The sequence below is a fragment of the Castor canadensis genome, chromosome 2, assembly GCF_047511655.1.
Source record: "Castor canadensis chromosome 2, mCasCan1.hap1v2, whole genome shotgun sequence".
Lineage (NCBI taxonomy): Eukaryota > Metazoa > Chordata > Mammalia > Rodentia > Castoridae > Castor > Castor canadensis.
Window position 1 is genome coordinate 139,763,399 of NC_133387.1, and position 26,796 is coordinate 139,790,194.

At 37.3% G+C, this 26,796-nt stretch overlaps 1 protein-coding gene across 4 annotated transcripts in view; it reads right to left on the reverse strand.

Moving 5' to 3' along the window:
* The window catches only part of Atp8b4 (ATPase phospholipid transporting 8B4 (putative)), a 258,513-nt gene that overhangs the window by 124,114 nt on the left and 107,603 nt on the right, over nt 1-26,796 (reverse strand). For all 4 annotated transcript variants that reach the window (XM_074065913.1, XM_074065915.1, XM_074065914.1 and 1 more), the window contains 3 exons: nt 10,867-10,939; nt 5,820-5,890; nt 1,227-1,309 (listed from right to left, as the gene is read on the reverse strand). In XM_074065913.1, coding sequence (XP_073922014.1) covers nt 1,227-1,309; nt 5,820-5,890; nt 10,867-10,939 — 227 coding nt within the window. The remainder of the gene's footprint in view (nt 1-1,226; nt 1,310-5,819; nt 5,891-10,866; nt 10,940-26,796) is intronic.

A 26,796-nucleotide genomic window follows, 5' to 3' on the forward strand; every position in this document is an offset into this window, starting at 1 on the left:
AATTATTTAATTAGAAAATGCATAATTTGTTTTAATATAATCAAAATATTTCTTGGACCATTCAAAGTTTCCTGGCTATTTCCTTGACTTAAATCCCAACTCGGAAGAATATTTTTTCTACAAACATTTTATTATAACAGCCCTCATTTAAAAGAGATTAAAATATTAACAAAATCCAAATGGAGACTATAAGCAAATACAAAGCATAGACAGAATAAGCTCTAAGCTTCACATTGGAGCAATTGTACAATGTAAACTCTGTGCTTTAACTCACGGGATGATACTAAGACCTTCATCACATTTTCTTTTAGTGGACCCAAAGAAAACATTTTGGAAACACATAAAGACTCATTAATAAATAAAATCAATCTGTATGGAAATATTGATATACAGGGTCAGGCTTACAAATGGGTGAAGCAAAAGACGACCCTTGAGAGGTGGCAGGAAGGCCCGAAGATTCTTCCTACAGCCTTTGGTTGTGCCTTAAACCTTACCATTAGTGTCTCCTTTCAAAGGATTTGTTTCTCTGTAGTCTCTTAATCATAAGATACAGATATAACTAGGATGGACAATATCTACAGGCCAGGATACCTTTAATAGAAAAGAACAGGATCTATCCAGAAAAGCATAGAAGCAAGAGAGATCATGGTGATGAGTAGGGGACTGGGTTGAATGATGTGAAGATGGTGATAATAAAATCTTGGTCTAAAATAAAGGCAACTGATTTATAAATGAGAATATTCTCCTTAGACACCTATTATCTTCCAGACATTATACCAAGCACTATGCAAGGTACAGAAAAATGTGAAGCAGAATGACTGTCTTTACACAGTTATCAGAAGTTGTTATAGAACCATAAAATGGATATTTAGACCTGAAATTAGAAATAAAAGTATGGCCTGTATTCATCCTTAGCAAGTCTGCACAGGGCTCCAGAGAGTCCAAAGTCAAGCAAGAGAAGTGCATTATGATATTGAAGGGACTGAGATCTAGATAAGAAGAAAAAAGGTTGAAATAAATGATGCACTGATAAAGTCATTCTCCTCTTGGAATATATTTTTACTCTTTAGCATAAGAAGACATTCTAGGATTTGACACTTAGAGAATTTTATGTCCTTCCACTCAGTAAAAAGAAACATAAACCAGATCACAGATAGTTAGCTTGTTACATTGTTTTTTGGTTTTGATATTTTTGTTTGTCTGTTTAAAACACTTAAAACATTTACCATCAAACCTTGCAAGTCTGCTAATATCTGCTCCAAGTTCTGAGGTAACTGGTAATGCATGACGAACTTTTAGGTTTGTTTCCCTGTGAAATTAATGACAAGAAATGAATTTTTATATGGAACAGCCCAACAGCATCTTACCAAAGCAATCAGGTAGGTAAAGCACATGCAAAACCCAGCCCAGGAGACCCAAGGAACCCCCTCTCTGAAAGTCATTCATGCTTCTCACACCAGGAAAGTGGGTGGGGCTTCTCAGGCATTTCACCCACGGGACATCTGTATAACAACACAGTACTCTGCTTTGCAGTTTGAAAGAACAGAGAAAATAATAAATACAGTTTCATGTGAACCTACTCAAACATCATGCATGAGTTATAAAACATATTAGGAACGGGAACACAGATGCCATAGACTACAGAGTCTACCATCTTTGTAGGAGTTTTACTTGCAAAAGATGGTCAAGACTAATTTTATAGTAGTTGAAATATAAATGGGAAAAGGAACACAGCTTTCTTTTTCTTAGAGAATCAATCCAAGAAACCCTTCAGTCTAGAATAGCACAACCTCATAAAACCAGCAGGTCATAGATTGCTGGTCATCTTCTAGACAGGATCACAGGTACACTGGACAGGTGGCTCTCTGGTATTCATGACATGGTTCCATTGCCACTACCCCTACCTGGTATTTAAGGGCTGGTCATCCCAGTTTTCTCACTGAGTTCAACCTAATTTTCTACTATTGTAGCTTAAGATCATCTTTCAGAACCAAAGAGAGAAGGCTAGGTGGTAATGGAAGCTGAGGTCGAAGTGATGAACCTGGCTTATCTTAAGTATAGAAAAGGGAGGGCTGGTGGGTGGCTCAAGTGGTAGAGTGCCTGCCTAGCAAGCATGAGGCCCTAAGTTCAACCCCAGTACCACAAAAAAAAAAAACACAGGAAAAGGGAGCTATAACTCAAAGAAAATTGGGACCCCTGTTCCCCTCAGGACTCAGAGCCCTTGTAGCCCTTTCAGAGTCCCAAAGAAACTAGTTCATTTGACACTATAACTTTAGCCCAGTTGAACTGATTTCAGATTTCTGATCTCCAGGACTAATAAGACAATAAATTTATGATGTTATAAACCACAAAAAGGTCAAATGTCAGAGTCCTATCTTTTATGTAAATGTTTGGTAATGTGTTCAATCAAAAATATTGGTTGAATATATACCATAATCACCTAGGTTACTCAATGATTCTCCAAGAAGATTATTGTCCTCTTGAAGGAAATAAGCAGAAGGTAAAAATGCAAATATCACTATACGGAATTACGTGCCAACCCATGAAATCATTGAGTTTAGAGAGCCAAGAAGCAGATATTCAGGAGAGCACTCAACCAATTTTTTTTTTTCAGTGCTGGGAACAAACTGGGGCCTCGTGCATGCATGGCAAGTGCTCTACCACAGAACTGTGCCCTCAGCTCCTAATCTAACCATCAGTAAACAAGATTTGCAAAGGTGTTAGGACAATATGAACCCAACCTAGGGAATACCCATTGGTGAAATAGCTTTCTTCAGGAAGTACTAAGTCAGATGTATAATTGAAGTTACTTTTTAAAGAAATTATCTCATTAATCAAAATCTGCCAATTCCAACTTGACAGAGATGAGGAAGGGATTAAGATGATTAAGAACTTGATAGATGAGACAGAAATTGGGCTGGGTTTGATGGACTAGTGTGAGATAACTGGTGCTAATGCTGAAGAACCAATATGTCCATCTAGCTGAACCACTTTTCCAATAATGCATCCTATCACCTCAGCTAGGCCAGATGGCTACTGTCCTCCCACCCTTCTCTGCCATGTCATTCATCAAAGCTCATCATCTTTGGAGTTCCCCCAGGATTCTCTCTGTCTCACTTCCACCTTGAAATGTGAAAATTAAAAGGGAAGAATAATCACACTGTCTCTTAATCTGCCAGATTTTCACCATAAGAAACAATACAGAAAAATCTTGTGTACCTTTTATTCAGTTTCCCCAAATAGTAACATCTTGCAAAACTATACTGTATTATCAGTGCCCAGACATTGGCCATGACACAGTCAGTGTAGAACATTTCTATCATCATAATTATTATGACGATAATCATAACATTTATCTTTAGCTACCCCTTATGGCCACACCCACATCTCTGCCTCCCCCATGATCATCTCTAATACCTGGCAACCACTAATCTGTTTTCCATTTTTATAATTTTGCCTCTTCAGGAATGTTATATAAATGGAATCATACAGTATGTAACTTTTGGGATTGGCTTGCTTTACTTAACACAATTCTCTGAAAATTCATCCCAGTTGTTGGGTACATCAATAGCTGTTTTTTCATGTTACTGAGTAATATTCTATGATGTGACTGGATCACAGTTAGTTCAAACATTCACCTGTTGAATGTCATTTCCTTTTAGAATGTTACAAATACATCTATCATAACCATCCTCGTATAGGTTTTTGTGTTAAACCTAAATCTTCATTTTTCTGTGGTAAATAGTAGTGAAATTACTGAGTTGTATGTTAGACATGTGTTTAGTTTTTAAGAACTGCCAAATTGTTCCTCAGAGTGACAGTAATATTTTATTTTCCCACCAGCAATGTATGAGTGATCCTGTTGCTCCATATCCTTGCCAGCACTTGGAGTTCTTGCTATATCTTATCTAAGCGATCTGTAGTAATGCATCATTGTGATTTTAATTTTAATTTCCCTAGTGGCTAAAGATGTTGAACAACTTTTCATGTGCTTATTTGCCCCCTGTATGTCTTCTTTGATAAGATGTCTGTTCATGTCATTTACCTATTTTTTTAACTAGGTTGCTTGTTTTCCTATTGAGTTTTGAGAATATTTTTTATATATTCGAGATACAAATCCTCTGTCACATATTTGTTTTGCAAATACAGAGCAAAAAGAAATCTTGAGGGTGAATATGGTGAAAATATTATGTACTCATATATGAAAATGGAAAAATAAGATCTGTTGAAACCATTCTAAGAGTCGGGGGAGAAGGATAAAAGAAGGATGGAGGGAGTGAATTTAATGTTGTAAGCAATTTTGTAAATGTCACAATGTACGCCTAGTTACAAGAATATGATAATTAATTTTTAATTAAATAAATAAATAGCAATTTTTTAATTTACTAAAGCCCAGCTCATCAAATTTTCTTTCTTATGGATCATGCTTTTTGTGTCATATCTAACAACCCTTTGACTATCCAGATCTCAAAGATTTTCTCCTGTTTTTGACTAACAGCTTTATAGAGGTATGATTTACAGTTGAATTTAATTACCTTCAAAGTTATAGGGCTACTCAAGTTATCTATGTCACAGTGGGTAAATAGTGTGTGCTTTAGGGGGAGGTAGTCCATTTCCTGTAAGTTTTCACGTTTATGTGTACAGAGTTGTATCTGTTCATTGCCTAACTGATGTTTTCAGGATCTGTGCTGAATTCCCTTGGCTCATTTATGATACTGCGAATTTGTCTCTTCTTTTTTTCTTTGTGGGCTTCTTAGAATTTTGTCAATTAAATTGAGGTTTTAAAAGAACTAACCCTGTTTCTTTGATTTTCTTTATTGTTTTTCTGTTTTCAAGTTCATTGATTTTTGTTCTTATCTTTATTATCTCCTTCCTTCTACTTGCTTTGGATTTATCTAGCTATTATCGAGGTTGTACAGATGGAAGATTAGATTATTGATTTGAGACTTTTTCTCTTTTCAAGTGTATGTGTTTAATGCTATAAATTTTCCTCTCAGCACTCCTTTACCTGTGTCTGAAGCTATTCTTTCCAAACCAGGGGTAGAATCACATAGGCCAAAGTCTATTTGAATAGCTCAATATGGTAATGACTTGAGAGGCACTGGCTAAAACCATGGGCTGTGGTATCAAACTGCCAGGTTTGAGTCCTACCTTCATTCTTTGTGAGTTTTAGACAGATTACCTATCCTCTCTAAATTTGATTCATTATCTGTACAATAGAGTTTATATACTGCTGCATCAGAATTAAATGATAAACTCTATCTAAAGAAAAATAACATATATATATGTTATTAACATATATATATAACCTTTATAATATAAGCATTCAATAAATGTTTTTATACCAGACAAACAAACTGATCTCTCTAAAACAGAACTGCTGTATGGACTACAACCAAATTCTAAATTAATATCATTGTCAAAATTGCATCATAACCCATTTCACTCTTCTCTCCCATATTGTCTTTTAAAGTGACATCAGTCCCTTCCTTCCTCAGGAAAACAACATCCCCTCTCATTTTCTTTAGAAAATGAAATTAAAACAAAAATTTCTGAGGACTCCTTGTGTAAAATTATTCACATATACATGTTTAACTTTTTCTGAAAGAAAATAAACTCAAAAGTCAGAGTTTTTAAAACAAATCCAAGAGAAAATAGTTTTCAAAATTACTTCAAAGTAATTAACAATGTACTTTGCAATTTAGATCTCTATGTCTTCCAAGAAAATAAAGAACAAGGCTTATGTTCTGCTTCCAAAGACATTACTTTTAAATAAATTAGAAACCAACCTAGTTAACTATTCTAATTTAATAACTTACCCATCAAGCTCAGCAGTTTCAATGTAACAGAGACCATGTGGCTCACTACTTGATAGAAGAAGCAAGTCAGCCTATTTTAAGAAATCATGACAAAAGAATACTTGAGAACGGAAGACTGGTTGAAAGCCTGCTATGTAACATAGCCCATCCACTGCTAACCAACCAGCAGAGCCTCAGAGTCAAAGTGAGAGGATGCGATCCCGTACCAGCTTCCGTCAGACTCCCGGAGCCAAACCCTCCTTTCCTCTATTCCTGCTGTCATAACTCTGAACCATCACAACAGAAGCAAGGGCTCTGGGTATCATAGAAATTAATAACTGCTGACTTTAGCTTTTTTGAAAGTCATATTTAAATTCTATTTTCTTGCTTTAATAATTATTAATAGAAAAAATAAATCTCTCTACAATAAGAAATTGAAAATATTCATTTGCACATATTTTAATTACCTAGTAGCTGACTAAGTAAGAACAGGGAATTGGCAAAGGAGATGGAAAAAAGACAGATGAAATAGGAAGATACAGGGAAAAAAGAGAAGAAAGAAAAAATAAGAGCAGCAAGGACATTTTTAAAAAGAGAAAAAGATCAAAAGAAAAACAAAAATAAACAAAAAATTAAGAAGATGGTGGAAGGAAGGGAAAGGGGAAGATAAAGTGGGGTCTAAGCAAGGGAGCACAATGAGAATAGAAAACAGTGAGAGACAATGGGAAAAATCAGACACTAGGAATTTGTACTCCATTCAAAAACAGAGTACAGAAAGGTAAAACAAGGCCTGTCTGGGGTTGGTACCTGTGAGGGAAGTGGGAAGGATAAAGGAAAGGGTGTAGGAGGATGAATATGGTAGAAATATTATGTACTCATGTATGTAAATGGAAAAATGAGACCTGTTGAAATTATTCTAAGAATGGGAGGAGGAGGGATAAAGGAGAATGATAGAGGGGTGAATTTAAGATATGTTGTTAGAACTTTTGTAAATGTCACAATGTACCCCCAATACAACAATAATATGATAATTAAAAAATAATTTTATTCTGATGTCCATTTGACCTTTAGAAATTACCTATCACAATTCAGTTTTAGAATTCTGATAACTTTCTATATTGGAAAACTACTTATCTATTTTATTTCAAATTTCAAAATTTATTTTAAAGTAAGTATTTGATCTTATTTTCCATATTTAAATTTCAATGCATACTGGCATAAGATACTGTAGCAAACAGCAGTAGAACTTAATGTTCTTTGGGCCTATGACTCTCCTCCCTTAAATGTAAAAAGGTCATTTTAAACTGTACCCAGAATTCTCTCATTCTAATCACCTATGATTGAAATTAGTTATGATGTATAGAGAAAGATTCGTACTTGTACTTAGCATTGCTTTCTTTCAAAACTCTGCAGAGAGTGACCCAATGTTACTGTTTAGTGTGGAGCTAGCTGTGTTAACATGTACTTTGCGGTATAAACAGGGGCCTACACAGGTCCACAGCTGGCTCAGAACATGTGACTGATGCACCACCGCCACCTGGTGGCTGGATTCTTTCCCTAGCAGTAGGGACCCAACTTCCCAGAAGCTGAAACAGGCCAACCTACTTATAAACTTCCATAGGTTCTGGTCTAATTGTTGCTGCTCTGAGTCCCTGGGAATCTGGGACTTCTACCTCCTTCACCTCTTTCTGTCTCTTCATAGTCACCTTTTTCTTTGATGTCTTCTGAACCTTCCTCTCCTTTCCAGTTTTTCTGATCCCTATCCTGCCTTCCCTCATGCCATTCTCCCCTCCCCACCACTGAGCTTTGGTCTTCCCTCTAATTTCTCTGAGTTTTTTATAATCCATTATCATTAAGGAGGGAGTGTGAAGGGACAGGACTGACAGGGGTGTGCAGCAGAGTGGTGGCCAAAATATTCATCAGCACACAGTCAGTCCTCCTACTTTCTAGTGCACTCAGTAATAATTCTGAAAAGGAAAGGGTAGGAGAATTGTTTTAACAGCACTGTTAGTCCCTGGCCACCCTTTTGTCAGAGGTGTTGAGCTAGGAGTCAGAGCAACATATGGCGGATCTTAGGACCCACAAATCCCAGGAATCTGTGAGCCTCAGATAGACCTTCTCAAGCTGACTTCTCCAGGAAACCTCAGGAGACGCAATTTCTAGTTGATCCAGAAACTTGTGCTCCAGTTGTAGGTATTCATAACACCAATAATCAATGTTTAGCAAGGACTTTCTCCAGGTCCAGCACTATCCTAAGAGCTTTATATGTGGTATTTTAGTTAACACTCACAAATATCCTGTGTGTGCATCCCATTGTTCTCTCTACTCTACAAATGAGCAAAGTGAGATCCAGAGGACTATACAGCTTGTATAATTAAGAATGAGGGAGTTGGGATTTGAATCCAAGCACATTGAAGCATATACAGCACGACACTCTGAAATGAATAAAAAACCTCTTTGCTTCAAAGATCTATAGCTTACTAAAACCATAATATTATAAACAGTTCTAATAATCTTATAAACAAGTATTATGGGAGGAGTGCAAATGAGAGAGAGGCCATTATGTTGGTAGTTGAGTAAAGCCATCATGGAAAATTCTAGATGTAATGGAAGACAGATCCCCATGCAGAGGCACTAGCAGGAATAAAGAACAGAAAGAAAAGCACGATTATCTGAATGCACAGGTGGTCCAGGCAGACAGCTGTTCATTCTGACCAGAACCACCTTCCATACACCCCTATTTGTTCTTTCTTCTGTCAATTCTTGATTACTTTTTTCCCATGCTCTTCCAGTAGGGCTCAGCAATGTCTCCCACAAATAAAGCAGTGTTTTTCAACACAAAGCTCCTCCACGCCCCCCCAGCCCCTCCACCCCAAGCTTTGATGAGCAACAGAGAACCCAAGTATCTACCCGATGGAAGGCTGAAGCAAATATTCCCACCAGAGGAAACTTAAATCTGCTGAACATCTTTGAGACCTCAAAGCCAAAGATATTGTCCTCAGAAGTATATTAGAAATAAATAATGTTTGTTGAATTAAAGAATAAAGAAAGCAGTTGGGAATTGTGGGGTATACCTGAGGTCCCAGCTACCAGAAAGGCTAAGGCAGAAGAATGACTTGAGCACAAGTAGTTAGAGACCAGCCTGGGCAGCACAGTGAAAGCCTCCTCCCTGTCCCCACCCCGACAAAAAAACTACTACTAATTATAAAGGAAGAAAACCTCAAGAAATAACATCATAAATATAAAACACCCTCTCCTCATGATATTGTTTTATTCTCACCCTGTGAGTGGATAATACTGTGCCCACTGTATGGACAAGGAACCTGGGGAGGACATATCCGGCCCAGCAATGAGGAAGAAATAGACTCCCCCAACATCCACCACCAGATAAGCTAATTATAAAGGCCATGGCCATTCCAAAGTCATGATGAGAGTGTAATCACATCGAATTGAGGATGTGATTTAACACCCTACTCATGAGTTGGCTCATAGCTTAAACTATAGTGCTAGAACTAGAATTCAGACCTTCTGATCCCACAACGCTTACCCTTTCCTCTAGTGGGCTATAAGAGGAAAACAGAAAATGTTTTGCTTTGTCTTGTTATATTTTGGTTTGCTTTTTTGGTGTTTAAGGAGCAAAATTACAATGGCAAAATAATACTAGGACAGTGGAACCATAACAAGGAAAGTCTCCACTTGTAGAATTAGCTTTCTTGCCACTTTTGGATTTCCCTTCAATTTTTAAAGTCATCCTCACACACAGAGTTCTTCATCTTTTCATCATCCACATCTTTTCTTTGGTTTTTAGTCCAAAAATAAAAATTAAAGATGGCTCAAGGAGCTGATAGTGGTGTGTGCCTGTAATTCAAGCTACTTGGTAGGTAGGAGGGATCACAGGCTGACTGCAGCCTGGGCAAAGTTAGCACAAGACCCTACCTGAAAAACAAGCTAAAAACCAAGGTCTGGGATGTGGGTCAAGTGGTAGAGCACTTGCCTAATAAGTGTGAGGCCCTGAGTTCTATCCCTGATACCACCAAAAATAAATAAAGAAATAAAATACAGAAAATGGCTCAGGTATTATGATTCAGAAATTTGAATGAAATCGTAAGAGTGAATGTGTGTAGTTATAGGTAACATTTTTATTTTAAATTTAAATTTCTTATTCAATTAACTCATTGTGTTGTTTTTAACAATAGTTTAATTAGTTCTGCTAATGCAAATCAATTTCGTTGTGTTATCTGAATTATATTCTGCATTTTTTTCTTGGCTGCAAAATAAAATTAGCAGCTCTGGAAATTCAGCCCCAAAGTGATCTTGAAACTTAAAAAAAAAAAGCATAAAGCAAAAGGGATTCCTGACATGGAAAACAGAGGTAAGTTAACTTCTGATAAGTAATCTAAAATATATTTCACAAAATACTGCTTAGTTTGAATTTTAGACCTCTGATATGGATTGCGCTTGTCAGCCTAAATTCAATTTGAACTACAGTTTAGTTGCATACATTGTGGTAAATGAACTGAATTTTATGAAGGAAATTGCAACTTAGGTAGCTGGTGAATATAAATGATAGTGCATTTGATATACAAAGACCTCATTAATTAATATTTTATTAATTCAGCACAATTGATATACATTTTCTGATTGTTCAGAAAAGAACATACATTTTTCTCTTTAACTTATGTTTTCTTCCAACATATTCCAATTAAACAGCAGTAACCAAAATATTAAGGAATAGTATCCAAAATATGGGAAAACAAACAGGGTACTCAGGAGCATTTTTTAAAACCCTTATGCACATAAAATAATTGATTTAAAAATTTTTATATCTATCACTAGAAAAGGTACCTGAGGAAATTGGTAAGATGATAATTATTCTGAGCCCCCATGTTACTAAAAGTAATAAATCAGTATCTTTTAAATCTTGTAATTCAGAATTTATACTAATACATACTGGTATCCCCTCTTTATTTACTCTAAGTTAATATGGATTTACTAAATTTGCAAATGTAAACACATCAATATATATGTCATTTTAATATAAGATGAATTCTTTGTATTGAATACTCACAGCAACAAATTGGTTATTTTCTAATTTAATGATGTCTCCCACTTTGACATTCATCCATTTTTCATTCTGTAGTCTAGGAACATAAACAAAATTAATTTTTTCAAGAATGGAGAAAAATAAAAAGTATAATCAAGGAAATGTATTCACAATGCAGTGTCATAGCATAGAGGAAGCAGAAAAACTTTTCTAGAATGTTAAATTCAAAGGGACCTTTCATAGCAACTCTTTACCTGAACAATGTGGGAACAAAGACTCAAAGAAGGGTAAGTGATTTGCCTGAGCATATGGAGTGAGTTAATGATATTCCTGGGCAAAACTCAAAATGCATAACTCTTGACTGAAGGCATGTTTCACCATTCCATCATGCCAGCTTTTTACAATAGCCATGAACTTTCAATAAATCCAGTCATTAACATTCTTTTCAAGGTCTTTATTAATAACTACAGAAACGTCACTGCCATTGTCAGAGTATTTAACTGGAGGCAAAAAAGTGAATGAGAAGACAGTAGCAAGGGAGAATGGTCCAGGGCAATAGTTAAAATGCAAACAAAAGGAAAAAAATGAAAATTATGGAAAGGACAACAACAAAGACGGGTGATAAAAGAAGCTATGAAAGAGTGAATGAGGTTGACCACCTACAAATCATCTGCAGCACTGAGGCTGAAGGATGACCATGGTGGCATTCTAATAGGCTAGGACCAACAGCAAGAGAGGCTTCACAACTTTCTTTGAAGTGATGATAGATAAATAGATAGAGATAGATAGATTAGATAGGTTGATTGACTGATAGGATAGGAGTCCCAAGTCTGCCCTACACCAAGTTCAAAGGCATTTATGATGAAAAGCAATTGTGTCATTGGATCTGCCCCTGGTGACAATCTAGTCCAAGCTGCCCAAAGCCAGACATCACCCCTCCCTAGAAACAGAACATCTGTGGCAGGAGTCAGTGATGCTCACCATCTCTCTGAAATGCAAGTCAGTTTTGTTTTCCAAGTTGGAAGCCCTTGTTACACTTCTTTCTGAGATTTTCTCTTACAAGAGAAAACTGGGAGGAACAGGGTAGGTGTCCCCAATAAGTAAAGGTGGGCAGGTTAATCTCATTGCACAGCTTTTCAAAGAATAATCTCATTTACTTGCTTTATAATCTAGAAAATAGTTTTAAATATTTAAGCAACTGTGAAATATGCCTCACACTATCAACCCTGCTGGGTCATTTGGCTTAAACACTCAAAGAATTTTTCTTTAATACGGATCCAAGTACATGTTGTTCTGGAAATTTTTCAATTGCAGCATTTTCATCTCTGGCCAGAATTCAATCATTTTTCCGATGCCATGCTTTTCTGTGTTCTATCTAATTCAATGACAATGGAAGAATCTAGCAAGCTTTGTATATCTTGTTTCACTTATCTTTACAGGTGTGGGCTAGTGCTGGTTTATTTCCTCTAGGGATTTCTCCTTTGGAACATGAGAAGCATTTCTCAGGGAACAGTCTATCAGAAACAGTAGATGTGAATAAATGGAGAAGGATATTGTGTCAAATTATGGAAATTTCACTGCTACTGAATTGCTCTGAAGTCTGTATTCAAAGTGCCTCTGGTTGCACCTGCACATCCATGTTTATTGCAGCACTATTCACAATAGCCAAGTTATGGAAACAGCCAAGATGCCCCACCACTGACGAATGGATTAAGAAAATGTGGTATCTATACACAATGGAATTTTATGCAGCCATGAAGAAGAACGAAATGTTATCATTCGCTGGTAAATGGATGGAATTGGAGAACATCATTCTGAGTGAGGTTAGCCTGGCCCAAAAGACCAAAAATCGTATGTTCTCCCTCATATGTGGACATTAGATCAAGGGCAAACACAACAAGGGGATTGGACTATGAGCACATGATAAAAGCAAGAGCATACAAGGGAGGGGTGAGGATAGGTAAGACACCTAAAAAACTAGCTAGCATTTGTTGCCCTTAACGCAGAGAAACTAAAGCAGATACCTTAAAAGCAACTGAGGCCAATAGGAAAAGGGGACCAGGTACTAGAGAAAAGGTTAGATCAAAAAGAATTAACCTAGAAGGTAACACACACTCACAGGAAATCAATGTGAGTCAATGCCCTGTATAGCTATCCTTATCTCAACCAGCAAAACCCCTTGTTCCTTCCTATTATTGCTTATACTCTCTCTACAACAAAATTAGAGATAAGGGCAAAATAGTTTCTGCTGGGTATTGAGGGGGGTGAGCGGGAGGGGGTGGAGTGGGTGGTAAGGGAGGGGGTGGGGGCAGGGGGGAGAAATGAACCAAGCCTTGTATGCACATATGAATAATAAAAGAAAAATGAAAAAAAATACATTTAAAAAATAAAACAAAATAAAATAAAAATTGGAAAAAAAAAAAAAAAAACAAAGTGCCTCTGGTTGAGCATAGTGGCTCACACCTGTCATCCCAACTAATTGGGAGGCAGAGATAGGAGGATCTGGCTCAAAGCCAATCTGGAGGAAAAAAAAAAATAACCAGGCCCTATCTCAACAAACAAGTCAGGTATGGTGGTACACATTTATATCCTATCCAGGCTATATAGGTGGTGTAGGTAGGAGGATCACAGTCGAAAGCTGGCCCAGGGCAAAAAATTATTCTGAAATGGGCAGGTGAACTAAACAGAACTTTCTCAAAAGAAGAAATTCAAATGGCCAGAAAACACATGAAAAAATGCTCACCATCTCTAGCAATAAAGGAAATGCAAATTAAAACCACACTAAGATTCCACCTCACCCCTGTTAGAATAGCCATCATCAGCAACACCACCAACAACAGGTGTTGGCGAGGATGCGGGGGAAAAAGGAACCCTCTTACACTGTTGGTGGGAATGTAGACTAGTACAACCACTCTGGAAAAAAATTTGGAGGCTACTTAAAAAGCTGGACATCGATCTACCATTTGATCCAGCAATACCACTCTTGGGGATATACCCAAAAGACTGTTACTCCAGAGGCACCTGCACATCCATGTTTATTGCGGCACTATTCACAATAGCCAAGTTATGGAAACAGCCAAGATGCCCCACCACTGACGAATGGATTAAGAAAATGTGGTATCTATACACAATGGAATTTTATGCAGCCATGAAGAAGAACGAAATGTTATCATTCGCTGGTAAATGGATGGAATTGGAGAACATCATTCTGAGTGAGGTTAGCCTGGCTCAAAAGACCAAAAATCGTATGTTCTCCCTCATATGTGGACATTAGATCAAGGGCAAACACAACAAGGGGATTGGACTATGAGCACATGATAAAAGCGAGAGCACACAAGGGAGGGGTGAGGATAGGTAAGACACCTAAAAAACTAGCTAGCATTTGTTGCCCTTAATGCAGAGAAACTAAAGCAGATACCTTAAAGCAACTGAGGCCAATAGGAAAAGGGGACCAGGAACTAGAGAAAAGGTTAGATTAAAAAGAATTAACCTAGAAGGTAACACCCATGCACAGGAAATCAATGTGAGTCAATGCCCTGTATAGCTATCCTTATCTCAACCAGCAAAACCCTTTGTTCCTTCCTATTATTGCTTATACTCTCTCTACAACAAAATTAGAGATAAGGGCAAAATAGTTTCTGCTGGGTATTGAGGGGGGGAGCGGGAGGGGGTGGAGTGGGTGGTAAGGGAGGGGGTGGGGGCAGGGGGGAGAAATAAACCAAGCCTTGTATGCACATATGAATAATAAAAGAAAAATGAAAAAAAAATTATTCTGAAAAACAAAGTAAAAATGGTCAGTGGGTGTGGCTCAAGTGGTTGAGTGTCTGCCTTGCAAACACAAGGCCCTGAGTTCAAGTCCCAGTACCACCAAAAAAATGAAATTAAAAAAAAAAAAACCAAAGTGCCTCTGTTTCAGGAAGAAGTTGAGATGATATTAAGCTTCATTCCTAAACTCTGTCCCTCCGACTTGTACACTCAGGAAGGACCTCACAGAAGTGGCAAGTTGCATATTTTAGATGTTGACTGAGAGCTGAGCACCATCCAACTGCTTCCTGAGTGACCTACACTAACCTACACTGTGTACAGACACATATGTCAGATGTGTGGAAAGGAACCCTAATGACATGACAGCATGACCCTTACAAAGTAGAGTGATGACAGAGAATCATCTCATGACTTGACAAAGTTACCAGAATCTGAGTGGAGAGGAAGAGAAGAGATGTACAACAGAATATTTTAGAGAGGGGAAAGTAAAATGTAATTAGAGTTTTGCAGAAAAAAGTCCTGGAGATATTGGCAAGCCCTTTGTAAGGCATCTTGCTTAACACTGTAATGCATACAAAACAATCGATGGTATTATGTGATCAGAGATGTAGAGTTCTTTTATTGTTATTTTCTTTTATTTTTATTTAAGATTCATTCATAGCATAAGGGGGGAGGGGCTCATGTGAAAATCCCATATATACATAGTGTATTTTGAGCAAGTTCACCACCTCTGTTATACTGCCTTAGCCCCCCTCTTTTCTCTCTCTCTTTTAAAAACAATATTAGTGGATTTCTTTATCTCTATTCATAAAACAATATTATATATTAAATTATATAATATTATACATTATTACATACTAAAAACAATATTAGTAGGTTTATACATATATGTTGTTAGGACTTTTCTTTTTTTTCCATTTTTATTAGGATCTATTGTTGTGAAAGGGGGATACATTGTGACAATTCTGAATAGCCTTATATTGCACATTGTACATTGGTTAGACTACCCCCACCATCTCCCTCCTCCAACCAAACCCCTCCCCACCACTCATAGACGTCGGAATGGGATGAGAAGAACAGACAGGAAGATTTGTTTTAAAGGTCATCTTCAAAACATTTCTGAACTTGTAAGATTTTAACATGTATAGTGATTGGGTTTCGTCATCACCCTGAAATGATGAAAACAGACCCTCCCTGGCTCTCCAGATGTGGTGCAGCTGTGTTTGAAGCAATCTTGCAACATAGCTCTAGCTAGGGGGACACAGAATGGCCTTGTGGACTGCAAAGATGACCCACAGACTTGGCACCTTTTCCCTTTGTGAGGGAAAAGCCCTCTCCCTTGTGTAGATGAGTTGCAGTCTATGAATATTCTAAGAACAAGTTTAATCTTTTAATTGTATTGAAATTACAAGATTTTAAAAGATGGGGTAATATGATAGCCTTTACCTTAGTAAGCTCACAAGCCAATTGATAAATAAACCAAAATACAACAAAAAGATTCATAAAGTTTACATTCCAAAAGCACCAGAAAACATATGGAGTTTAAGTGCCACAGAATGACAACTGAAATTACTCCAAGGAGAGAAACTTTTTAATATACTGGCTCACAATATATCTGCCCTTCAGAACATCAGAAAATCTGAGTTGTCAAAAAATGAGGTGACAGATAGCAACCTCACCTCATAGTTTTTGATAAATTGCCCTGAATTTGGTTTTTCCTGCAAAGGCATTTCTAGGATGTCCAGAGCTTCAAGGCTTAGTTGAAAGCCCCAGAGGAAAATGCAAGTCTGAGGTTGAGGTAACACCTAGCCATGCTCCATATCACTGAACTATTGACTCCAGAGGCTACAAATCAAAACTCCAAACCCATTGCAGAACAAAGGGGGGGACCTTCAAGAGACTCTTGCCTTCCTTTTCATATCCTAATGCCCCTACTTTCCCATAAGCAACACAAACTCCTAAAAAAAGAAGATTTTCTTAAATGCTTCAGAATAAATGCTGGAGTACATTTATTAAAGACAGAATATAACTGTTCTCCCCTAATTAATCAGTCAGTCCACTCACACCAAGTCTTTGTCAGCCCTGTAAAATATGCAAGCATTTCCTGCTCATACACACTTCGTTTTGTTTACTACTCTATCTTCAGGACTTAGAAAAATAGCTCATATTTAATAAATAATTATTGAATCAATGACAAATACAGTAAGGAATATAAAATCAATATATCCCAAAATATTTGATGAATAATAGCACTTTCCTGGATGTCTAATAAGAATTATAGCAGTCAACATTTATTTAGTACCACTGAATTCCAAGGATTGTATGGATTCTTTTTATATAGAGTTGCTAAATAAAATCTAAAAGATACCCCATTAAATTTGAGTTTTAAATAAAAAACATTATTTTTTAGTATGAGTGTGTCCCATGCCATATTTGGGATATACCTATTCTAAAACATTATCGCTATGTATCTGGAATTTGAATTTAACTGGAGTAATATTTATATTTGTTTCATCTAGCAACACTACTTATGTATTTTATCTTGTGGAATCCTGACAACACCACAAGACAGGTACTGTTTCTACTCTCACTTTACATAATAGGATGCTGCAGTTCAGAGAAACTGTGGTACTCACCCTATTTTGCAACATCTGTAAAAAATGTGAATGACCACACACCTGAATAGATATTCTACTTTAAAGAACTGACTATACAGGTTCTTAAGTATGAATGTTCAAGGATGTTTATTACAGTATTATTTATAGCAGTCAATTTGAAACTACTAACATGCCCATTATCTAGAATTAGATAGATGTAACTATGAAACACTTCCCTAGTTATGGTTCCTTTATCTAATAGAATACAGTGCAGTTACAAAAAATAGTAAGATTGATCTATATGTACTGGTGTGAAATGTGCTCTAAATTACATTAAGTTAAAAAGAAGCATACACAGAACACTGCCTATGCCTGGTAAGATTTGTGTTTTGAAATAAGAATAGACATATCCTTATAGATGTTTGTACACACATAGAAAATTTCCTGAAAAACACATAAGAAATGGTTGAGTGGTTGCCATGAGAGGAAGGAAATGAAGAGGGAACTGGAAGGGAAGGGAAATTCATTTCCATTGTATGCTCTGTTGTACTGTTTGACATGTTGGCATTATATGAATTGGCATTTAAAAGACCAATTTGGAAGAGAAAAAAAGAAATGAAAACTTCTTTTAGTTCACATGTAGGTGGCAGGGCTGGGACTGGAACCCAAGTCTGTCTGCCAACAAAGCCCATGCTCCTAATAAATCTACACTTACTGTCCCTTTTTTCTTTATATTCTGTGGCAATTATGTACTGTCTGTTTTAGAAAGAGAATGGACCCTAAGGAACCAAAGCAATTTGAGCAAGGCAATGGTACACACTCCCAGTGTTCAAAACCAACTGGTCCAAAGACAGTTTGCAGTCATGGTCCCCTGACACAACACTCTGAACAGCAGTAGTTTCTGGTTCTTTTCAGTCCAAAGCTGTCAGAACTGCACTAGAGTAAAACATACAACTTGGCCTTAATCCCCTAACAATGGACTGGTGAATAGGATCTTGTTACGTTGAGAATGAACATAACGCTCATATCTTTGGAATCTATTTATTTTGAATGCAGATGTTTTTCTCCTTTTCCTCCCTCTTCTTAGCAAAATGCCAAGCTGAGGCAAAATCGCACAGGGAGGTCTGTGGTCAGCTGCTGAAGATGCTGTCTCTCATTTTGCCAGGGAGGCAGGGTGGGAAAAAGAAGGCATGATGAAAGATGTAGTTTGACCACATGGGTAATTCAGTTTTACAATTTGCTCAGAAAAAAACTGAGCAGTCTTATAGATGACCTGTCTAATTTATATAAATCCTATTGTGCATTTCAGATGCAGAAACACACCCACAATTCAATTTCTGTATTTTAAAAACAACATGATTGAATCACTTACTAAATTTTACCTGAACAACAAACCTGCTAAATGTTGTGCAAAAGAAAGCTGTCCCCTGAATCAGTCACCTAAGACCCTTTCTGATCTTCAGTAAATTCTACGTAGGAGTATATGAACAGATAGCTCATAGGTGATGAGACCACAAGGAATTCAGAAAAAAATTATTTCAAAGGAAGAGCATTGTGTCTGCTCTCACATCTGAACATGGAAGGAAATGCCCTACATTGATCAAGGAGAACCCAGAGCTGTTTAGAATTCCTGGACAGCAGATCCAAAGGAAGATGTGCAGATAGGAAGGTAGTTGGCACATTGGTTCTCTTGGGATTAGCACCTGTGAGGGGCTGAAGGAAGCACAGCTGAGCAGAAGGGGAAATTGGCTGTTGGTGCAGTCACAGCAAAGGCCTCAACCAAGACCATAGGGAAAACCAAGACCACAGAGAAGCTCTGGAGCTGGAAATGACCTTCAGAATTTGATCTGAAGGGCTAGCTCTTTATATCCTAACATCATTCAGCCATTGGATGCAGGATGACCTCAAGAAAGTGAGGTGAACTTGCACAAGAGTGCCTAACACTCTCCTTGAGAACAGGCTGACAGCCCAGGGTTGCATATTGGCAGCTCTTGTGGTAGCTGGGAAAACATATTCTGTGATCCCTGAAGAGGGACTTGGGTGGCACTACAGAGAATCTGCCACAAACTGAGACTCCATTTCCCTATTTTGCTATTAACATGTTCATGTAATTTTAATAATCCTTTTTAATTCTAAGCTATTTCACCTTTTTCTAGTTCAAATTTCAATTCTATAAGGTCAATGTGAGCAGCTGTCACAAATCTTCATGCTTCTTCCATCCATTTCTTTTTTTTTTCTTTTTTCATTTTTCTTTTATTATTCATATGTGCATACAAGGCTTGGTTCATTTCTCCCCACTGCCCCCACCCCCTCCCTTACCACACACTCCGCCCCCTCCCTCTCCCCGCCCCCAATACCCAGCAGAAACTATTTTGCCCTTATTTCTAATTTTGTTGTAGAGAGAGTATAAGCAATAATAGGAAGGAACAAGGGTTTTTGCTGGTTGAGATAAGGATAGCTATACAGGGCATTGACTCACATTGATTTCCTGTGCGTGGGTGTTACCTTCTAGGTTAATTCTTTTTCATCTAACCTTTTCTCTAGTACCTGTTCCCCTTTTCCTATTGGCCTCAGTTGCTTTTAAGGTATCTGCTTTAGTTTCTCTGCATTAAGGGCAACAAATGCTAGCTAGTTTTTTAGGTGTCTTACCTATCCTCACCCCTCCCTTGTGTGCTCTCGCTTTTATCATGTGCTCATATTCCATCCATTTCTAAAACTTTTGGGGGGAAATTCTATAAACTCTTTTGTCATACAATTCATCCCCTTTCCCAACAATAACTTAATAAGGTGGGAAACACATTTCTAATACCTGTCCATTAAAAATACCCTACAGATAACCACTGGCTCTCCAAATAGCCTAAGAATAATGACTACGGGGGAAAAAATCATTTTTCCTGAAGTATTCCTTATACTGATGAAGAAAATGACAAGCAAAATCACCTTAGCCTGATTAGATCAATAATTCTTTGACAAGTAGCCATGCCTTACTTTGATAAACTATATACTTTTCTCTTACCCACTTCAACAGAAACTTTCCTCTAGAAGAAGAAGAAGAACAGGAGTGGTGGGAGGAGGAAGAACAGGAGTGGTGGGAGGAGGAGAAGAAGAACAACACCAGCAACGTAATTTCCAAAGGAGGAAAAGAAAGTCTGAATGCTTTTGTTCCAGGATAAAAGGCCTGTATTACATTTTCCCATTGTCTCTAGTAATACTCAGTTGTCCTAGGGAGAGGCAGGCTAACAGACAATCAAATGTTCATTGAAGCAAAAATGTACATTAATTGCTTAAAGTGTCAAGTAAAAATAGGACCTGTACCAACAAAGAAAATGCAAAAGAGTCTCTCCGTGGCATCATTTGTTTTCCTCTGATCTGAGAATCTAATGTTTCTGTAAATAGCTTTCCTGATTTTCAGGCACAAATTACAATTAGGAGTCTCCCTGTAAGATGACAAGTTTAATTACTTACTAGATTTGCAGTCATGTTAAATCCCAAACACTTTATAGTAAAACTTTGTAATTTCACTTTAAGATAAATTATAGTGTTTCTCATCTTGAGCACCTCAGAAACAGGATATAGCATGTAGGTAGAATTCTTAACTAATTGATCACCTACTGGCACAGAAGGGTACTGTGACATTACCCTTCACTAATGAGTTCAAGACCACTATTATCTGCACAAAATGAACACTCTGAGCTAGATGTTGTACTGAATGTCAGGCTACAAGTAGAATTAGGTACAGACTGTGTTTATCCCAAAACCTAGAAACTAGTGGGAAAATATAAATCTGGCTCTTAATTAACCTCAATTAAATTATCTTTGTTTTCTGATACCTGGAGTATGTGAATATCCTTCTAGTCAACCATGAAGAATACCTGCACTTTAGGACAATGACCTCAGTAGTAGATTGTTTGCCATATAGCTGTCATCAAAAGTCCAGCAAGAAAATGGATATACCAGAGAGACTATCTAATAAGTATATATTAACTTTCATTCCTTAAGATATTCCAAGTTTTGTCCCCATATACGGTGAGCTCATCAGAAAACTATATGCCTGGACTTTATTACTCTGATCCCACTAGACTTGTCTTCTCAGAATCATGACTCAACACCATGCCAGCAGACTTCAATCAGGATTTACTTATGGTCATGAGTGTAATATCTCTGTTTTCTGAGGCTTCAACCATTATGTCATTCATATTTCTCTCAGCACCAGGATAAATCTTATTGCTCATGATTACTAAAAGACTTCCTTCCACTGGACCATCAGTTTTGTATCCTCAGCACCTTCATTATGAGGAGAAACAAAGTTCAAGGTGATATTTTAACTTCATGGATGATAAATATTACTGGGCTTTTTAAACAAAAACTAAAAATTTTTAAAGCAAGACTATCTTTTGAGGATGACGGTATAGGGATGATCTTGATACCACAGAAACAAAACTGCTCAGAATGGACCAAAAGTTAGAACTGATTTTCCAAAAGTTGTTATACTCTAAAAGAAAAGAATATTGGCCTCCTGCTTATGAAGAAAATGAAATCACATAGTAGAAAGAGGCCATGTTGTAGGATCAGAAATACAGATGTTAGTCTAAGCTTTAGTCAAGAATTTGCTCAAAACTATAATTCCCCACCATGACCTGTATGAACTGGCTTTTGTCAACCCCTCTGGATATCTCTTTGTTTCTTAGACTGCAGTCTTTAAATTGGCATAAACCCACCTGACATTTAAACACCTATTATGACATTCATGAGTTGCAGATGAGAAAATTAATAAAAACATTTTGTAAATGGTCAAATAATATATACCTTCAAAGTATCATAGCTATTTTTGTTATTAAGAAGTACCTCATTATAAGGGTAGTACATTCTGGTTTTAATTTCAAGTCTTCAAAAAAGCTCCTCATATTCTCTGTCTCCATGTCTTGACTGCCCATATTTTCTACAATCAGAATTTTGTCTTACCCATCCAACTACAACCTCTCTGGTTAAAACTGTTCATCTTTCATGTGGTAAATCCAATAGTAAGTTTTCAGTCTTCCTTTTATTCATCACAACTAAACTACTCCTTCTTTCTTCAAACATTTTGCTTTAAATCCAGGGGAAAAAAAACAGTCATATGGTTTTATTTCATTAGTCACTCTGCTATGGTCCACAAATGGCCCATATGTTAAAGGGTTGGTCACCAAACCTATGGCACTACGGGAAAGGTGGGAGAAACTTTACAGGGTAGGGCATACCTGTGAAGGGGCCCCTTCTCTCTCTCTTTTGTCTTGGCCACAATGAGGTCAGGAGTATTCTCCACCACATACTCCTACCATAATTTTCTGCCTTGCCACAGGTCCAAAAACCAATGTACCCAATTCACGATGATCTGAAATCTGTGAAATTGTGAGTTAAATACACCTTTAAGTTTATTGTCTCAGTAATGAAAGCTAACTGACATAAACTTCTCAAATTCTTAGTCAGCCTTTTTCTTCTTCCCCGATTCCAACCTTAGTTGCCCAGGAATTCTTTTTTCACTGTGTAGGGTCTAGACTCACACCCTACTTGATAAGATGGCTTTCAAATTCACATATGAAGCCCAAATCTCTGCCCTATGTTTCAGCTGTGCATCCTGCACCTCTATAAAGTGACCAATATCTTAATAGAGTTCTACTTTCCCAGGTCATGCAGAAAATAACCATTACAACAATAGCATTCTCCTTTCCTAATGTTCCCCATCTTGGAACCTCAGCCACCTTCCTGATACTTCTGTTTGCACACATCAGTGCAGTAGCACTCTGATTGTCATTACCTTCAAAAGACATCTCAGCTGTGACTAGTAAGTGATATTATGGAAACACTAGCACTTTGTTCAGTATATAGCCTTATGACTGATTTGATGATTTGAAGTTCTTTTGCTCAAGATAAATGAAGAAATATTTACTGATCGCATGATATGACACTCAGGATTTTGCCTTTAAAATATTCTAGGAAACAAAAAGTGAGGAAGGATACAAAATAGCAGGAGGGTGATGATAGCTGCAGGAGGTAATGCAAAGATAAAGATTCATTATACTGTTCTAATTTCTGTCTTTGAAATTTCCTGATAGATAATGATAATGACGAAGACAAGTAGATAGACAGATAGATAAAAGGTAGATGATAAACAGATAGATTATTAGATAGATAGATAGAGTCCTACTTATTCTTACATCTGTCACCCTTTCACTCTTACCACCCAAGTCCCTGGCATAACCATCTCACCTGGTTAACACTAGGAAACAAAACTTGTCATTGTCATTCTGCCCTGACTCCCTCTGCTGTCCATTGTCTACACATAGCCAGAGAAATCTTGTCATTCATACCATTTTCCTGCTCATAACCCTCCAAGAGTTTCTCATTACATTTAACATAAAACTTGAATGGGAGTTCTCCCCAATTACCTACAGAAGCTGGCACTTGCCAGCCTTTCAGAATTCTTCTTTATTACAACACTCCAGCCATAGCAGAAATCTTATTGCCCCATTCATTTCCAGTTGGGGGATTTTACACTTGCTGGTACTTTTACCTATGATTTTGTCATGGCTAGTTCCCTCTCAAACCCAGTCTGTCCTCTTTAAGAGTCCTTTTCAGGCCATTCTATTTTTAATCATCTACCTATGTTCCAAACCATTACTATCCTATTAGATGTTTCTTTGTTGCATTTATCCCTATATGCAATCACATTATTTATCTACATTTTCTTTATTGTCTGTTTTTCCAACTAGAAGGCAGGCTCATTTGGGGTAGGGATTCATCTGGCCTGCTCATTTCTGTATCCTTAATATTCAAGATGGTGCCTGGAACATATTAAGGGCTCAGTTCATATTTGCTGAGAACATATTTGAATGGAGTAACTATTTATGAGGTCATTCATACTGTGTACTTAGCACAGTGCTCTAGAGCTGAAATGAGATGCCATTTCTTATAGCTATTCTTACTGAGAAGCCCTAAGAAAGTATAGCAGAGATAGCCACAAAGAATAGCAGGAAAGTATGGACAGGATGGATCATTGCAGTGCAAAGGGTAATAGTTTAGAGAATAAATGCATTGCTCATCTTTTTACAAAGAGTTTAGTTCTTAGATTTCACATCTCTAAAACCAAGATGTGCCTCCTACAACAGAGCTAACTTCTTTTTTGCTTTTTGATTTACAGCTTCTTCACTCCAATCTGCACCAGGGATGCACATTGCTGACTGCAAGGGTAAGTGGATTCTGCTGATTACAACAAATACTGTGTACCATTGGCCTTCAAGTAGTGGGCCAAGCAGTGGGGAGAAACCCAGTATGATCTCTGTCCTAAAGTGCCTAGAAGTCAAGGGAGAGCACATACAATGGACAAACTTCTAAAATTTTGTGCTTAACTGTACCCTGGTGACATTTGCAAGGTGCCATGGCAGCACAAAATGGGTACTGATCATTCTAGTTTCCTGAAGTAGGTACTGGGGAGACTTCTAGAGATGGTAACAAAGAAACTGAGCCCTGATGGACAAAAGAAAGGAAAGAGCTCAGTGTGATAGAGGATGTTAGGAAGACTAACTACAAGCTATATTGGAATAGATGTTTATAATTATAAGGAATGGGTAGGGAAGTTACTAAGGAATTTTTAACAGGAAGATGTTTTTATCTGTGTTGCTTTCTGGAAAGAAAACTGGCAGGAATACAGATGGCTTAGCAAAGCCCAATCCTAGTTAAGGAAACATCATTCAATCCATTCACTATACCAGCAGAGATACTGAGATGATACCTCTGTATACAACCTAAGTATGTCATTGTTCTCACTGACAGAATTTATGAGAAGACAAAGTTGTAAATATATTCTCTAACAGAACACAAAAAATACTATAAGCCAACAATACACAATGAATATAAATAAACAAGACATAGAAAGAGAAATAATAAAAGGCAGTTAATAAATATTTGGGAAAACAGTCATGCTTTTTTGTGGGACTGGGATTTGAACTCAGGGCTTGGCACTTGCAAAGAGGTGCTTTACCACTTGAGGCACTTCTCCAGTTTATTTTTTGCTCTGATTATTTTGGAGATGGGGTCTCGCAAATGATTTGCTTAAACTGACCTCGAGCTGAGATCTCAGCCTCCCAAATAGCTAGGATTACAGGCATGAGCCACTGGCACCCGGCAAACATAGTCACTTTCCCTAGAAATTAACAAATATTTAACACAAGACACCTATTCACACTTATGTTGGCCGAGTTTTTTTTTAAAGGTAATATTCAAAGTTGTGATTGTGTTGGAAAACTACATCATTTGTTCAGATAAGAGAACAAATTGACACAAACTTCCTGGAAAGCAATTTAACAATATATTTTAAAACATTTTCAAAAACAACTTAAATATTAATAATGAAAATCAGGACTGTATAATAGGTACAGTGTGGGGGGTACTAGTGGGAGGGGGAAGGTGAAGGAAGGAGATTAAGGAGATGGTACATGGTAGATGGACTTCATATACCTACGAGAAACAGAACTAAGAAACCTCTTGCAATTGGTTTAAGTGGGTGGGGAAGGGGTTGGGGGGAAAGACAATGGGGGAAATGTAAACAAACCGCAACAATAAGTCCAATCAGAATTGTCACTATGAATCCCCCCGTATAATGAATATATCCTAATAAAAAATGTTTATAAACTATTTGCATCTGTAGACCCTAGAAATACAGCTCTAATGTACTTGCTATATGTTTCAATGTCCAGTTTTCTAAAATGTTCTCAATTTAGTGGGTCTCTGTTGAATATCTTACTTTATATCTGAATCCCAGTGCTCTTTCTTGTTCCTGAAAAGGAGAATGAGGAAGGAGGTACAGAATAAAGACAAAATTTAGAATACAGAGAAAGAGGAAGAAGGAGGAGAATGAAAAAGAATCTGAACATATTCCCCAAAACAGAATAACAGAGTGTCCTTGGTAGTCTAAGAATGGGAAGCATGACAGCATTTTGTGCCTCATACCCACCCAACCACAAAGCAAAAACAGGGGGAAAAAAAGTCTTTTGAAACACCTTTCCATAATGAAAGATCAGGTATAAAAAAAAAAAAAGTCCAATAATCCCAACTATGTGGGAGACGGATGGGAGGATCAAAGTGCAAGGCCAATCTGGGCAGAAAAAGTGAGTGAGACCCTATCTCAAAGAACAAGCCAGTGGTGGTAGGGCACACACATAAATCTCAGCTACATCAGAGGCAGAGGTGGGAGAATCATGCAGGACCCTATTTGAAAAACAAACCAAAAACAGAAAGACTGGAGTGTGGCTGATAGATAGCAAGCAAGTCTTTAGTTCAATACTAAGCTCCACCAATTCAGAGAGAGAGATTTCAACAAAGAAAGCAAGACATTTGCTGAGATATTTGTTGAAGTGAGAAGCAACATGGTGCATTAGGTATCTGATATGTACAACTGCAGGAAGCTGGGTTCTTTTTCCTAGTTTTATTTGCCTTGCTCTTACTGGAAAGTTAATTCTAATATTTTGTAGAAATAAAAACTATTTGTTTCACCCAAGTTTCAGAAGGAAATACTGTATGTAAGAAAACAAATTTCCTTTAAACTCCTGTGCCTAGC